At 33.4% G+C, this 18269-nt stretch overlaps 1 protein-coding gene across 3 annotated transcripts in view; it reads left to right on the top strand.

Annotated features, from left to right (window-relative positions):
* Positions 1-18269, top strand: part of LOC111001504 (rho guanine nucleotide exchange factor 11) — a 114179-nt gene that overhangs the window by 17046 nt on the left and 78864 nt on the right. For 2 of the 3 annotated variants that reach the window (XM_045631408.1, XM_045631409.1), the window contains exons 2-16: positions 4978-5080; positions 6265-6408; positions 7848-7927; positions 9019-9109; positions 9261-9367; positions 10140-10497; positions 10716-10891; positions 11520-11601; positions 12601-12686; positions 12911-12970; positions 13454-13554; positions 13947-14070; positions 14602-14665; positions 14971-15143; positions 16578-16726. In XM_045631408.1, coding sequence (XP_045487364.1) covers positions 4981-5080; positions 6265-6408; positions 7848-7927; positions 9019-9109; positions 9261-9367; positions 10140-10497; positions 10716-10891; positions 11520-11601; positions 12601-12686; positions 12911-12970; positions 13454-13554; positions 13947-14070; positions 14602-14665; positions 14971-15143; positions 16578-16726 — 1895 coding nt within the window. In that variant the 5' untranslated portion in view covers positions 4978-4980. The remainder of the gene's footprint in view (positions 1-4977; positions 5081-6264; positions 6409-7847; positions 7928-9018; positions 9110-9260; positions 9368-10139; positions 10498-10715; positions 10892-11519; positions 11602-12600; positions 12687-12910; positions 12971-13453; positions 13555-13946; positions 14071-14601; positions 14666-14970; positions 15144-16577; positions 16727-18269) is intronic. The other variant, XM_045631410.1, reaches the window with a different exon arrangement.

Here is an 18269-nt window from a genome sequence, read left to right on the forward strand (position 1 = left end):
CTGACACAACAACCATTCAATAAACATACATGATTATGAATGTGACTTACATAGAACATGCCTAGAGTATTGCATTTTTCAAGAGATTATTTTGGGGAATTTTTAATGTACTTGTTTTAGGATTGTTATAAATAATAAAACAACTGACATTCTGACAGAGTATTGTGATAAAACATTTTGTATTACTTAAAGCGCTATGAACAATACAGGAACCTGAAACCTAATACAAATAAAAAATGTAGTACTTGATATTACAAACAATGTTGCGCATATTTTAGTCTGTGAATGTATTGGTTCATTGTTAATTATTATAAAACATACAGTTTATTCGAGATAGACGTGGTCGCCGTCAGTAACCTCTTTTGCACGTTCGATTCTTAGTAAATGTTTGTTTTGGTGACACAAAAAAATTGATAAGCAAGACTTTATTGTATTGCTCGTCACTGAAATCCTATGATCTACCAAGCACTCGAGTTGACTCACGTTGCGCGATTCCCATCGCATTACGTCACGGTAATGTTTAGACTGTGATAGCGAATGCTGACGCGCTCAATTATTTCAACAACATTAATACCACCTCTATTTATAAGTTCTACGTAAAATTTATGCGTGGGTCTGTCCGTTTTAACTTTTACTTGTAAGACATTTCGTGTACAAGTGAACTTGATGAAAATTACAAAAGCAATGTTACAAACAGAAGAGATTAGTAATAGTAATTAATCAAGAAACGATTACCTTAAGTATCAGACTAAAACATGATTTTATATGGTCATTTCGAATTGAGATTTGCAATTTAACTACCGTGGATTATTCAAAAATGGGAAAAGAGAAATTTCTATTCACTTGAAATTTTCTATTGTATGTAATTACGACTATTGTCTATAAATGTGTTATCTATGCGTCGCACGTTGTGTTAGCGATGATCGGCGAGTGTTATTGGCGACGCCACGTCTGGTGTTCATGAACAATATTATCTGTTATTGTTTAAGGACTGACCTATAATGGTTTTTGTCACCCAGTTGTGGTCAATGTCTTTGAGATAAGTGTTAATGATTTTCTAGGAGTAGTAAGTATATGATGTGTTTATTTCTTATCTGCACCAGAAATCGTATGAAATAGAGGTTATTGCAGGTATCGCCAGTTTTAAAGATTATTATTAAACCAGTGCTGAGACAATCTTCTTAGTGTATGATTATAGTGATTTCTGTTCTGTTTTGTGATCATTTATTTTTGTTCAGAGACATTTTGGTAAGTCTTCTGTGCACGACACACCGGCGAAATTTTTGTGTTTAAGGCATATCGGTTTCTTTAGGATTTTCTCCTTTGTGACTTAAATGCGCATTTTAAAAATCCGTTGATGCATAGCAGATTCATACTAACGACTTCAGTGTTAACCAGTCAGACCAAGCTGCTTGCAATAAGGCGTACCGTGTACTTTGCATTCTCACTATATATATTTTTTGCAGATATTGGAATGAATTGGTGGGTTATAAGTTTAAGTCGCCACTTAAACTGGCAATGTCATGTTAATTTTCTTTTCGGTCTAAATTGTTCTTTAAGAGGTGATAAAGTGTTATGGTCCAATTGTTAACACTGTTCTTACTAATGTACAATATTTAAACAGCGAGTGAGTACCCGCTTTCTACGGTAATCGGACGAATGGCGCATACAAATAATGCTATTAACGAAACAGCTTTAAACATGTTGGGTGTTTACGTATGTAACGATTGTCTTATACACTCACTCCTCTGGGTGTGCCCAAAAAGTGTTTCTTCAGAATAAGAATCTTCCAGCCATCTCTGTCCTGTGCCGCCACCTGCCAATTTCTGGCTTTCAACGGCAGCAGGTCGTCCTTAATTTTGTCGACTTAGCTATACCCATGTTGATCTACTGTCCACCGACCACTATTTTAGTCTAGAATTTTTAAAAAAAAGTTTAGACTATGTAGGTTTTTCATATAATTATAAAAACAGAAACACCACAATTATATAAGCTATAATTAATTATTGTATCATGATGACACCATGGTTCCATTTTTGACCTTTTAAATTTTCACTTAAGATACATTTAATATTTGTATCTTAAAATGACATTTATACGAGACTTATAATATAACATAACAATGCTGAAAATGCCCAAACACATGATGATTGAGATTGCTCTTGTGAAAATTTGCATGGCATCGTGCATCGCGCGAAATTTATTGTACCGTTGTCTGACACCAGTTTTTTTTAATATTGCCTGGTATGTAGGCCACTTATTGCCTTCGATAATGAGGTTTTTTCAATGCGATGTCGATTTTTTTAAGTTCATATTTTGTTTAACTTAATAATTATAAACACGATATATTTAATTTAATAATAGGTAAACATAATAGCTGATGATATTTTGGAATTGAACAAATGTGGCTGTTTAAATTTTTATAAATAATACTGAAGATTAACTCCCTATTGATTTTGATAAAGGTGATATCACCGCATGACTTATATCAACTCAGTTTTGGAATGCTAATATTTTAGACATTATGTCATTAAGTTGTCGTTGCGCCAGGCGCGCGTGTCTCTGGTAAGACGCCAACAAAAAAATTGTCTGTGCTCTAGGCATACTCTTAATAAATTATATTTTTTAAATATATTCCTATGCAAGAAGTCTAGATGTTTTGACAGAAATACTTAATAATTTTAGTTTTCGAATATCTAAATAGTATAAAATAAACACTAATCTAAGTAGTTATATAAATCATAAAAAAAAAATTATTAAACGACAACCCTAAAACGATTTATCGATGTATTTGGTTCCTTCTGAACAAAGTATTGCTGAGTGTTTGTTTGTTAGTTTTTTAAGTTCAAAGCATCGCAACACACAATACACAAGGATTAATAGTTGGCTTTAGTAGATCCGACAAATAAAGTACATTATATGATAATGACAGAATTATCATATTACTATTTTATTTGTCGGTTTACATATTTAAAAATTTGCGTTGAACGTTTCTCCCGAATTCAGAAAACCTGAATGTGGTTTATTCAGTATCCTACGCAAAGATGTACCTAGATTTCGCCTAAAGCTATTAACAACAATGACATGTGCACATTTGTATTTTAGAGTATTTTCTACTTTAAGTAGATGCATGAACTTTTCTCCACTCCGCACAAATTGGCCAAGTTACGTGCCGAGACTAATACAAAAATGTACTAATAGTTACATTTTAATTGACAGTAAACATACATGTTTTGATATCGTTAACACGTTTCTTTAATTTCAAGGTGTTAATAAAATACTAAGTAATAATATAAAGTTGATCGTATATTATTTGTCACGGCGACGTTGATAACATACTGGAAATTCTTTAGCTGTGTCGTGGAGTAATTTATCACTGATGTATGACTGTTAAAATTATATAGCACTACGAAAATAATCGTGACAATCTTTTGACACGAGTTTTGAGTATTTGACAACAATTCTACCGCACGGGGCATATAACTTAGTAATATATAAAATTGTTATCATACATTAATGATGTAATAACCTTAATTATATTAAAATTCAATTAATAAAATATCCTGCGGTTATGTAAATCAGCTACTTTCTAAATCAATAAAAGTTAAAATGAAAATACTTAATGTACATGTAGTGTTTCTTTAAATATCATATTATATGTTTAATATATATATATATATATATATATATGTATCACGCTATAAGTACCTGTTGGAATGTGAAATTACATTTTGTAGAAAGTAATTTTAAAATGAAGATTTAAATATTATTCAGTGATTCTTTTTTATTAAATTAAGTATATTTCCGTACATATTATACTTAATAACATTATAACACTGTTTCCTGGACCTGAAAGCGTCACAGTCAGGAATAACAGAATATATGTATTTTCATCCAAAAATTAATAGTTTAGTGCCCCAATCTTTTATTATATCGGGTTGGTAGAACGGAATGCTGATGAAACTCAATGAAAAAAAAATTGAATTCCAAAATAACTCTAAACGGCTCAGTTCTTGACCGTCTCAGCTACGCTCACTCAAATTTACTTTGACAATATTGACAAGTGACGGCCACATTTAAATTATAGGCTGCTTATTTTGGCTTACATTTATTAGTTTCAATCAAGATGTTATTTATATATCAAATATGTTACTTATTATTATGGTAGCTATGATATTATCTCATTGAAAATTATATCTAAAGGACATTTCTAAAATTATTTGATGTATGTATTTATTTTGTGCAAAGCTATGTATCGCCCATCGACAGTTTGATTGTTAGTTTTTGTGTTAAAAAATTACACTGGCTTTAGTAGATTCTACTAATAAAAAGAAATAAACATTTAATTCTCCGAAGTTGATTATTATTTCACATAACGTATTTAGACACATAATTTAAAATTTCTCAAATATCTATTCTTTTATCGCATATAACTTATCAATCTTGTAATACCGATTGAGACAATACTGTTAAACTTTTTAAAGTTTCGACACTTTAAACGAATCTAGTGTAACTCAATAATCTCTTTTCACACTGATGTTTCGTCTACGCAACGATGAATGAAGTAGTAATTTGAACTTCAATGGACGCATCACTAGATTCATGAACCGTCCGATTTATAAGAATTTATTTTTAACTAGACGTATATGACCACGTCTGCAAATAACGCGCTCGATACCAGAACCTATTCCCTGTGGAATAGGAGCTATTATAGTGGCTAGGTGTAATGCGATAGCATTTTGTTTTCTCGCGTTTCCTGTTTACATAGGGTTTTCGTCTTTGTAATTGCGTGGTAAATAGAATATGTGGTGAAGTAACTAAATTTGGGGGAGGTGTCAAATGTTGTGGGTTTTATTGTTACTTATCATCCTTTACGCTATGGCTATACAATTTTCTGTCTGTTGATGAGTTGACAGGGAGACTAGAAGATGTTGAAGAAGAAGATTTTGGTTATAAATGATTTTTGGTTGTTTGCAGGTGATGTTCGGCGGGACGGTTGGAGCGGTCTCGCCGACTGGTGAAGACCTGCTCACCGTCACCGTGGTGAGGGACGAGCATGGGTACGGCATGAAAGTTTCCGGTAAGTATTTTAATTGAATACTAGCTGATTGGCGTGTTCCTATTTCTCTATGCCTCATCTGATAGAGGTCAAATCTTTATTTTAATTTATTATTATTAATTACATAAGATGTCATGTTGATCATGGTGTAATAGTTGCAGCTGCTTACAAACGTTGTAGCAAACAAAAAATTGGCGATTAAAAAGAGTGGTGGAGAGTTAATTGCCAGTTATTCTCTTCCGTTCTACGCCCTTGATTTGAGAACTGTAAAATTAGATACATTTTTTACCTACATAAATAAATGATTTTGAATTTTGACATAGCTTTACAACCCAACTAGCGAACTTACCACAAACTACTCTAATTTATTTGTGTTGAAGAAACATGTACTTACCGGCTTTTCAAAGGTGGTTGTAAAATATTTATTTATATATGTTTATAGCTTCAATGTTGTATGTATCTAAAATTTATCAAATATGCAGTTACAAATATGTTTGGTGCCTTATTTTACGCATTGATGGGGATGTATGCTGTACTAATATTTTGTAAGCATTTGAGAAAGTTCATAGTTTTCTGAATTGAAATTTATGCATCGTCAAATGTTAATCGTACACGTTAGATTAATGAACTGTCCGGTAAGAATTGGGTCGACACGGTTAAAAAGGTCGCCAGTGGGTTTATTCTACAGATTTTCTATTGGGATAACTAATTTATGGGGTTTATATTAAATGAATTTTACATGTTGCTATCTACTCTAACTACTAATCTTATAATACTGTTCGTTGTTCGTAACGTTAAATAATTAATAGATAATTTGACATTGACTGTAATCATGGGTAACCGATGTTTTTACGACTTGACGAAGGATATTTTATAATTTTATAATAGCAAGTAAATTATTAATAGGTTTATACCTAGAAAACACGCGGAAAACTATGATAATTCAGATGAAGGAAATCTATAATATATACAAATTTGAATAACTTATAAATATGTATGAAAACGTTTTATATTAAATATCACCATACACCATGCAATCTCTTTCATGGTGTATGGTGACATTAAATTAATTTCTAATAACTTTTAATAAAAACCTGTTGAGGGCTCCTGACAAGACTGCTATAAATATACCATGATTTAGATTATATTTTTCTGTAAAAAAAAATTGTAAAAAAGGTTGTTTTAATCGTATCGTTGCGTTACAGGTGACAATCCGGTGTACGTTCAATCGGTAAAGGAGCACGGTCCTGCGTGGCGGGCGGGGCTTCGAGCCGGCGATCGCATACTACGTGTGGACTGTGTGCCCGTTTTGCATCACACGCACCAGGAAGTCGTACACATGATAAAGGGTAATTGTTTATTATTTTAATCTTTGCTGATATAGTTGTCCGGTGCTCTGAGATATACTAAAAAACAATGACAATGAAATAAAAAAATATATGTTTTGTGGTTGTTTGGTAAAGTATCTTCGGTTTGTAGTGCTTAATTATTATCATTGCTTGTTGGTTACACGACTTCTTTTTTTCGGGTACACTCTTGACAGAGCGGTAAGCGGCAGATGTGATGCGCTTCACGACATTTTGCCATCGTTTTTTTATAGAACAGGGGACAAACGGGTAGGAGGCTCACCTGATGTTAAGTGATACCGCCGACCATGGACACTCAATGCCAGAGGGCTTGCAAGTGCGTTGCCTGTTAGAGGTCATCCTGCGGCATTTCTTGAGTGAACCTCCTACGGCAGACTTGATCTGATCAGTCCAACGTGACCTTTCGCTATATTAGCTATAAGCTATATTAGCCCAATCACAGTTCTCTCTCATTAAATCCGAGGTAGCTTTGCGCCATGGTGGCTATAGTTAGCGCTGTCGTTTTTAATTTTACCCTCTGTCCTCGTTACTAATATGTATCTATCTTGTATTGAAAAAGTATCATTTGTATTAGAAGTATTCAATAATAATTGCCAGGTCCGATGAACCTAAAGGATGCTTCGACTATTTGAGCCAGTTTCTTGAATGGCGGCCATCCCAATTTCTCCATAATAATGGCTCCATGATTAAGATAATCCATCATTACCAACGCTAGGCTCTCTAGGCGCTAAAAATTTCTGCGGAGGTGAAGATGGCTGTCTCTTCCAAGTCAGCTTAGTGACATTTGTAGTCTCGTTTGTTTCTGTGCGTCAGAGAGCATGGCCACCCAAGGCGCTGATACTTTTTTTTACCGAAATGATTGTTTATTTCTTCTGATATGAAACAAACATTAACACGACCGCCAAGACAAAGTTTTCAACTTGTTTAATAATTTGTTCAGTCACTATCGTTGTAGGGCTTCCCCTGCGGGGAAGTCGTCCTTAATGGAACATCCATTTCTCGGTTGAACTCAGCACGCCAACCCGCAACCATAAAATATGGTGAAACCTGTAATGTTGCTGTCAAGCCATAATCTACCATCTTCATAGTAGAATTTTATAATTTTTTAAGATTCAGACACGGAACAAATGACTTTAATTTTTATAACACAAAAGATTACTTTTTATTATTTTTTCTGATGGCTGTGCATGCCAGCCTATCGATTTCTTAGCAATAATGTATCGCTATATTACTATTTATTGAACAATGCAAATATTTTATTTCTACGCAACGCCTGGTTGTATGCTTAAGGTTGATAATATTATTTATAAATACGTACGATGGCTGGATGAAAGGGGAATCGTGCTGCCATTTCTTACTTTACTAATATAAACTTTACATTTTTCTTGCCGTAAATTAATTTTATTTTACAATGATTACAGAGAACCCGACTATGGTTGTCTTAACAGTGCAGCAGAGTTCAAGACATAAAAGGCCCATAACTGCGCCAGTGCCAGTTAATGTAAGTAAAAACGTTATATAAAAAAATAATAAAATATATAGAAAGGTTAATACAAAAGTTTCTTTATAGTTTTTTTTCTATACCGGCGGGGTTGATAATTCCTATCCTTATTCATATAACAAAACTTAATTAACTATTTTAAATAGGGAATTGTATATTTGTCATCAAATGCTGTTTTTGTCTTGATATAAAGGGACAAATCATCCCTTTAGTTATAGATTCGTCCATCATTACCTTGTTTGTTACCATGGTTACCGTGATCTTTTGTAGGAAAAACAAATGCAAACTCTTTCGTTTCATATTTTATTATAATGTAGTGTTTAAACTAGTCTTACTATAAATGCATGAAATTACTGAGAATAAGTTGTTGCAACGCACTATGTATTTATTCAGGTGTCAGCAACAAGGTCGCATGACATCAATATTCAATATAAATTTAAAGTTCATAGTTTCCTAAAAAGCCTTGAGGAATTTGACAAATCTACTATAAATTGTCGTTCGACCTCACCATTGCGTCATTATAATGACTCAACTTTGAACATCAAATATGTTAAAGTATTTATTGTAAAGAACCTGATTGACGCGTCATCTGTTGGTCAATCAGAATATCAGTTATTTTTAAAACAAAATTTTCGGTTGCCCTTTCGTTTGTTATCATACATAAATATATCTGTCCCCAAAGAAATTTTTATAGCTTAAATGAATTTATCTGCAATAACAAAATAAGTTATATAAAATCTATCATAGGCTTGATGCTTATTTGTACGAGGTTATTTAGTTTATATTTTTGAAGTTATACCTCTTTTGGCGCGATGGAGAAAAATGATGAAAGTGAATTTTTACAATGCGCGCGCACACCAACATCTAAATTCGACATCGTAAAGTTAGGTTTAGGTGGCATGGAAATCGATATATATAAGTACACACACTCTTTTTTTATTCTAAAAGTGTGTAAAGTTTAAACAACAAACACTTTTTCATGTAGTCCTAAAACTTTACTTGAAAAGTTTTATACAATATTTCTTTGAAAAAATGGGTAATGTTATCTAACATACCAGGAATTAATTATAACAAATCTATATATGTTTTAGCCGGAAAAGCAGCGGCAGATTGAGAAACAAAAGGCTGAAACAGTGCAGCTTATGTTAGAGAAGGAGCTTAAATATATTAGGGATTTAAGAAGTGAGTATTTTTTTAATTTCTAAATATAATGTTTGATTAATTACGTCTATTGACTTAAGCAGTTAATTCTACAATAACCAATCATAAAGTTTAGCGAAACCAATGTGATTGATGGTTACTTAAGACTATATATTTGATTTGTTTGTTTCAGATGAGCTCCTAAAAGTACCCGACGTCCGCAAACAAGCAGAGTTAGAATCCGCCGAGCAGCGATGCTCGCAATTACAGCACAAAATCGACAGCATTATGGCCGGACAGGTAGTGTTATCTCGCTCTTTTTACATATTGCATTAAATTAGAAAGAGATAGCTATAGAGCGCTATGTTGTTATTGTGATAGTCACGATTGTTAGGAGAAAGGTAGTTTAGACTGTTTAAGACTTTATACGATAATTTAATGATTTTTTGACTTATACTATAAAATTAATCATACTAAACGGGTATTGAAAAGTCAATAATTAATAATTATTATAGTCTAAACAACACTTTCCTTCCAGAATTTCAGTATGTCAATGTACACATAGCAGTATTTTATTTGCAGCCACGCATTTTTTTTCGCTCAAACCATACTAGAATTTTTTAAACTTAACTTGTGGTAAACTTAACATTGATAACATGGTAACGGGGTCAATAACCTCGCGTTTGTTTATATGTCTGATTCTGTGCATCTTTTACGTAAATAATTTTTTTATGTTGCTTTAAAAACTTTGACAAGGGCAGTGCCTCAAATATAATTGCTCCTACTTATATATAAAAAGGTGCGTATTAAATTATGTACTTTGATTAAAATCTGTAAAGTGATCATATACAATCAAATATAGTCGACATTTTATTAATTTCAATTATAGAAACAGACATGTGAAACAAATGTATTTGATAACACGTTCATACTGAGGCGGGCTAGATGCAGTTTTTTATTTTTTTTGCTAAACTACAAGGTTTTGAAATTGTTACAAAACGGCTAATAGGTATAGGAATCACTAATAATTTCAAAGCCAACGCACGCATCACAAAATAAACTAACTTTGTAGCCGGACGTGGTCGCACCGTCTACGCCGCGGCTCGCCCGTTCGAAAGACACGAACGACAAACCGACCCCGAATACCGGTTTTCTAAGCGGTTTACCGAGATCGCTCAGCAATCTAACCGGGCAGAGTCTCAGGAACCTAAGACAGGCGAGACAGAATAAGTTCCAGCAGGAGAACCAACCGCCCTTACATAGACAGAACTCGGATGATGGCAAGAAGAGACATAATAATACAGTGCCAATGGTGCCTACCACTTGTCTGGATAGTTCACCGCCTCCACTACCACCCAGGTCGATAGAACGGCCGAAGAGGAGTCCTCTGACACCGCCTGTTACTACCTCTGCTGATGGTATGAAGCAAGGTATGCTTGGTTGAAGATATTACCTAATTTTGTATTTGGTCATTTTTTGGGTTATTCAATGAAATTAAATTTTGTTTCCAATGCATTTTGTTAGTTAGTCTATGGGAAATGGTTTTGTCGCTATATGTCATTATGGCAGCTGAAATATTGATTGCTAAAAGTACTAGAATAAATATTTAAAAAAATGTCTATCAACCAAGCATACCTTATTTCACCAGCGAACCCATTGGCCATGCCAAAGCCGGCCTATTACAAGTACAACCCGTCAGTCCTTCGTGAGGAGTTCCGGCGGTCTTCACATTCCCTGGACGGCGAGTTAGATGGACCTCAGCCTAACTCCATCGCGCTACAGATGAGCTATCCCCTGGTCAATTTGCCGCCGCCACCGCTCTTGGTAAGTTTGGACGATCTAAAAATACATTCATACATTTTTTGGAAAGGTATTTAAGAATTAATTTTGCGGGTTTACACATTTTCAAATGATTGTGATAATTGGTTATTAATTTGTTATATAAATGTTACATCTGATTTAGCGTATCAGGTTTTAAGGTATGTTTTAGAAGGTTTTCTATTTTAGTGTTTTAGCATTAAGTGCAATAGATAAGAATCGATAGAAATCGTCTTAATAACTTCCTACAAACTATGTTGATCCTGTTAAGGATGTATACAAGAAAATCAAATACTTATTGAAAAGTTTATTATAAGCCTTATATTATAGTTATCATATATCTTGTTTTCAAGTGCCGGTTATGATGACTAAATGTTAATTAACAAATTGAGGCTTATAGTAAATAAAATCGATATATAGCAAAATCTCAAATAGCTTCCATTATTTTTCATTTCAGCTCTATCTGCTAAGCTTCTATAGTTTGTTTAGTGCTTTGTTTGGCTTTAGCTAACACCCTTTTTTGAAATTTTAATTAATCCACTACAATTAGTTAATAACTTTTAATCTCAGTGTTCATTTTAGACTTTTTAATGAATTGGATTTATTTGTGTTATATGTATGTTTTTTTTTTCAGAATGACAACCGAAACAGCGTACCGGTAATGCATGTAAGGAGTCAATCTTCACCAGAACATCTAGACCACGAGTTACCTAGAAGTAAGTTATGACTGTCATAGACATATATCTCATATTATAATTATATGCATTTACACCTTGTAACAAAGTAATAAAGATGGTATTACAATACACGAAACTAAAAAGTTCACTAAAGTGTGTCGAGTAGGTGCATGGCAGGCACCTTAATTCTGGCGCAACAATTACTTTTAACTTTCTTGGCCTTGGAATCAGATCGGTTTTTAAACGGTTTTATTTAGCTCACCCCGTTTGTTTAATTCTTTTTTCTTGGGTGAAATTTAGTAATTCAAATTTCACCCTCTTCCTGTCAACCGAATAATCTGAAATTTTGTATACACTTTGGATTTTGGTGACAATACACTTATATGTTTATTCATTATTATTATAAATTCAAGATGGCCGCTACAAAATGGCGGATAATTTATGTTTTATTAATCCCATCAATATGGGTATCAAATGAAAGGGCTCAACAAGCAGAATACAATATACTATTAAAAAAAATTTAAATCCAAGATGGCAGCCGCTACAAAATAGCGGATAACGTAGGTTTTATCAATCTAGTCTATGCATATGTTTATAATTCCCACGACTGTATCTATTTTATTATTTTTTGGTTTTTAGTACATTAATCTTAAACATTGCAATGTATGTTTAACATAAAACCGTTTAACTTAAAAAGTTTTTTTATCTATTTTTATTGATATTTTTTTTCTAATAAATGATTTGGTGATGAGCGTATAGACGCTTATACGTACGAGCGTACGAGGCAGAGGCCTGACGCACTGCGTTGACTTTTTAAGGCATTCCGGTTTCGTTACGATGTTTTCCTTCACCGTACGAGCAAGTGTTAAATGCGCACATAGAAAGCGCAAAGCGAAGGCCATTGGTGCACAGCTGGGGTATGAACCTACGATCTCAAGGTGAGACTAGAGTCTCACTCAAGCTGAAATAAATAATAATGAACAATTTAAAGTAAGTCTACGTGTTAGATTAGTAATTTGAATTTCATTGATTTTGCAGCGAGTGGTGCAGCTGAAAAAGAGGCGTGGTCCCGTGGCACTCCGCCACCCGGCACTCCTCCTCCGCCCTACCCGCATTCCACGCAGGTAGTAAAATAATTATTTTTCAACTGTCAAAATTTGTAAGCTTTTATATTTTGGATGTTTCATTAAATTGTGTTTATTTAAAATCTATCTTATGATTTAAATTTTTTACAACTATGAATAATAATAATCTTGTCCCAGGGTCTTGCACAAATAAAAGCCTTGACAACGGGTTCCAAGGGGCATCTAGAATCAATATAAATATAAATTATTCTTTATATTTTCAGCCCTGTTCAGATCCACAAAGAGCTATAATATCAATGGAAGAAGACGACGCCCCGACATCTGTAAGTGTAATTTCTATAAGTTTACAAAGAAAACTATAAAAAATTCATTCAGAATAATATTTAGGTTTAGAAACAAATTACTTTATCACAAGTCCAAAAAGTGGAACTCGGATTCAAAAATTTAAAGAAGAAACACTTGCTTGCTTTGTTATGATATTGTTTTTAACTGACTTGAAAATCTTTATTATTTTGTTCGTGTTTGTACATTCTTATATTATATTTTAAAATGGTTTATGAAAAATAGATGTTGTCCAATTCTCAGACATACCCAATATGCACACAAATTTCATGAGGATAGGTCAAGCCGTTTCGGAGGAGTTTAACCACAAATACCGCGACACGAGAATTGTATATATAAGAAATACTAAGATCTTTCTAATAAGAACTACCAGTACTACCATTAGAAAGATTTATCATTATACAATATGTCCTACGCCCTAGCATATTTTATTTAATGATTACATTTACCATTTTTAATTCCAGGAGAACACGACGTACGCGGGATTATTTTCTAATTTGCGGACCGTACGAGATTCGAAAGCGAGAATGGCTGTACTTATCAATTGGCTGTTGGGTGAGAGACGGTAAGAAATCTTTTATTTATTTTTAACTTAAAATTATGTTTACCGACGTAAAACCTGGGAGCCCATAAGAAACTTGGGAGGATGAGAGACAAGTGGAAAAATTTCGAGAAGACCATAAAAACTTCGGAGATCGTGTAAGCATATGACATGAGCTTGATGTAATTCTGATTACGTAGTACAAGCTATATTTATTTTGATTCGATGGTTTAATATGAAACTCAAAGTCTGCTAGACATTTACAACCAAAACACACGCGCATTACACACTGAACACATACCTGGTTCTTTAAAAAAAAAAAAATTATCTCATTCTTTTTTATTTGTGTGTTTCTCTGTGTGTCTTTTGTTAGTAATAAATGCTATGTGTATGTCTACAGTATTGTGTTATTACAGATGCCCATGCGCAAGTCTGGTGCTAGTTCTGACGGACGCGTATCGAGCGGCAGGAGGTGTACCGGCTGCTACGCTTCGACGATGGGCATATGAAATACACTCGGTTTTCCTCATGCCTAATGCGGTAGGTTCTTATTGAAATCTCATTAAAATGGCTTAGGAAGCGTTCAAGTAGTACGTAACGGATTTAGGATGGGGGGGGGGAAATTAAGTATGACTCGCTGTTTTTTTTTTTTTTATTTTTTTATTTAGACCACAAAATTAGGACAAACACATGTCAACATCAACTTACATACGAAAATATAAAAAAAAGCGGTGCCGTCCCTTGAACATGTGGACACGACCAGCGAAATTAAGTGAATACAATAAAGTGTCAAAACAAAAAACAAACAAAAATCTAAAAATAATAGCTATAAAGAATTAAAACACTATAAATCTTACTAAATAAAATCACAAATGAAATGCATGTAGAGTCAAGAGTTTCAGACTCGTATTGAAGTCGAAAAATGTGTCCGGCCAAAAAAGTGTGTAATCTCTGACATGTCAAAAAATGATAGCTGTCAGAATTCTACGTAATTAAAAATCAGAGTATGACTGATGCCTACAATTTATTAGAAATTCTACTCAACCCGAAACAATTTTATTTTTTACACAGGTCTTACATCTGAATGGCGTAGATGAGAACATGGCTAATGAAATAGAACATGTATTAGTAAACGGTGAGTGTTTCAATTTTTTAAATCATAAGAACGGTATTTTATGGCTTCAATATTTTAGCCTTTTTAATAGCCTTTGTTTGTCTGTACCTTTATCCCGTCTACCTATTTTTTGTATTGATCTCCCATTTTACGTACCACTACCAGTTCATAATGGGTTTCTTTTTATTTTCGACGCCACTACCATTATCGTCGGTTGGTCTGTCAATATACGTTTGTCCTTTCGAAATATTTCGTGATTTCTGTACATACAGTATGCTCTAAATTGTAAAGGATTTACCTATTATATATATCATTATTTTCCGCAGAATTCGAGAAAGAGGAGATTCTGAGAAACGTCTTCCGTAAAGCGCGGAGACAAGCCAAGGATGAATTGTCGCGGCAGTTGAGCGAATTTCAACTGAAACGACAACTTGGACTTGCGACGCTCTACGGCCCAGATGATGACACGTTGCAGATGTGTGATGTTGATAAGACGCAGGTGAGATTTCCCACAATATTTTTTAATAAAAGAGCTTAAAGAAAAGGATGGCAAAGCACATGCGAGCCTTGTATTATTGTGATTGTTAGGGCGCATCACCACAACGGCAGATGATTTTATTTTTAAATAGAGGCAGGAAGACTTTTATTTAAAAATAAAATTGGTTAAAAAAATTACTTATTATTTAGGTAAGTATCTGAAAAAACTGTGTGCACGTATATCAAAATCTACAGAACCTATTTGGATGAAACATGGCCTGTACTTAAGACGAAATATACATATAATGTAATATTAATTATCTCGTTATAACTTTTACTTTCCAAGAAATTTTTGGATTCATATATCCAACAGTATCTAAAACACACTGAAAAACTTTTATAAATGGGTTAATAATCAGTATAGCGCAAACACCTAAACATTTTGTATACTCTTTCTGTCTGTGTATAGTCAAAGAATATATACGTTGCGGAATATTTACAAAAACATTTTGGGCAATATTTCTTAATTTGATGAGATATTATTATTACTTATCTCTGACTTATTATGAAAGCTTCAGACCTAAATTGAGTTTGCTAAATAAACACCAATGAAAATAATATTCTAGTCGTAATTTAACGTGAAATGCTTATCGCTAACATTTGCAAGGTACATACTAAACAATCAATCCTTGAATAACATAACATAACATTCCGTTTAAATATACTGTATGAAATTATTCAATTACAAATTTTTACTGTCTATAAAAATAAATATTGATTATAATAATTCAGAAATAATTTCACGCCAAAGCATAAATGTCTCATCTCTTCTGAGATAAATCTCAGACACATTTCTGTATCGAAACCACAGGGCTTCCGGTTATATTACTCCCTATAAGAGATGTATGTTTTTTAAATGTATACATAAGGTAAATGAGTTTTTGATGTGAAACATCTATAGCCGCACGTAAATCCGATTTCTGGCGTGGCGACGCATGCCGTGGCGACGCGTCGCCACGCTATATGATTGTATATATATACAATTTATATGCAGTAGTAAATTTTTGTATTTAGGGCCTCTTTCACAATGTATGGATAAAGTACCAAATAGCTATGCAACACATAAATTATCCGGAAGATAAAAGTTTCGAAGAAATTTCGCGCTATCTGACAGTCGTGAAACGCAAAAATACTGTTTATCCTACCAATAAGTAATAAATAGCTTATTTGGAACTTATCCGGATATTGTGAAACAGGCCATTAATGAAAATAATTGTTTATTTAATAAATTGTCATCGTTATCTGGAAAAAAAATCATAATATTCTATTTTATCATTATGACATATTTAGTTTCTATCACAATCTGTTCTTTTCTGCATATTACTTTTACGTAATAATGTCGATGTTTCACATCTGCCAGTCGTCCCGTGAGGACTCACATTTTTTTTTTGTATAGGAGGTAGTGGTGGTAGAGCGTATAATGTGTAGCCGCCTCCGCGCCGTGTCGCAAGGTGGCGCCGCCGGCCCCTGCGGGAATACGTCCACGGACGCGCACGCAACAGTGCTCGCTGCGTTGGTTGCCGCAGCGCTGTGTTTGCATTGCAGGTTAGTAGGAAAATTTTGTGTCTTTGTACCATTAGAAAATCCATTATAAATACCATATAATCATGATATTTAATTATTATTTACCATAATATATTGAAAACATTAGAGGGATATAATTACATAATAAAACATAGACAACTTCTACATTAAAGAAAATTATTATTTTTAATCTATTTATATTCTATAGCAAATATAGAATATATATGGTGGCTGGCTAATGCTCAGCCAGGGTCAATTACAACCACACCACACACGCATTACACACTTAAAACGTACCTTGTTCCTTAAAATTTTTTTTTATGAATTATTGTTATTTTGTGTGTTTCTGTGTGTGGTTTGTTAGTAATAAATGTTATGTCTATGTCAAATACTAAAAAGCATGTCTTATTTGTTTTTTTTTAGTAGATTTTATTTTATTTAGAAAATTTATTAATTTTGCTTTAAGCATGAATTACTTTAGAATGAAAGAAACCCTATTAAAATTGTCTATAATTTAATAATACTTTTTTAATTGTACGATTGGTTTTGGTTACGTTAGGTTAGGTTATAGGTTATAGGTGTATTACATAAAATGAGGGATCTAATGGGAATATGTCGAAGCAAGGAGCGTTATTATCAGCTGCCATTGTCACTTAAGTTTTTCAAAACCGGTCATACTAGTAGTTTATTTCGTTTGTCAATATTGATAGATCAATAATCCAATCGATAATAATTTCATAGATTTTATTTTTATTTATTATATTATCACTACATAGTATAAAACAAAGTCGCTTTCTCTGTCCCTATGTCCCTTTGTATGCTTAAATCTTTGAAACTACGCAACGGATTTTCATGCGGTTTTATTTAATAGATAGAGTGCTTCAAGAGAAAGGTTTATATTTATAATAACATCCATTAAATAGTGGAGAAGTACTGTTATTTTTGAGGTTTCTTATGTGATGTCGTAAATAATTACATTTTTTCCGCTTATATTGCAAACGCAGGCTGAACCCTACGAGTTTTATCAAAATAATGTACTAAGTATTGTACACATTGAAAAGGTCTACAGAAAAGTCCGTGATGGTATATGTCTATCTCTTATAGATAACCCACATTTTTATATACAACGTTCACAGATTTTCTGTAGTGTATTTAGTATCAGTATTGCACCCGTGCGAAGCCGGGGCGGGTCGCTAGTACACAATAAATTAAACATAATTATTAAGATGACCTGTGTCGCTACAACCTTCTAGGTCTGTCTTAACTTGACTTTTGTGTCTAAAAGCAGACCTAGACCATTGTTGTAAGGTATAAATCAGCCTTTTGTGAATGACAGTTTCCTTACGATGTTTACATTCACCATACAAATGCTAAACGCTCTAATATGAAAAGTTCAGTAGTGCACAGGCGGGGAACGAACTCACGACCTTTGGGATTGTTGCATGTTGAAAACTAGGCTAACAGTGCTTTGTAGTCAATTGTAGTCAATAACAATTATAAACGTTCTGAATTCATTGAATTTTTTTTTAATTTCCACCGCACATGTAAGCTAGAATACCTTTCC

The sequence above is a fragment of the Pieris rapae genome, chromosome 15 (genome assembly GCF_905147795.1).
Source record: "Pieris rapae chromosome 15, ilPieRapa1.1, whole genome shotgun sequence".
Lineage (NCBI taxonomy): Eukaryota > Metazoa > Arthropoda > Insecta > Lepidoptera > Pieridae > Pieris > Pieris rapae.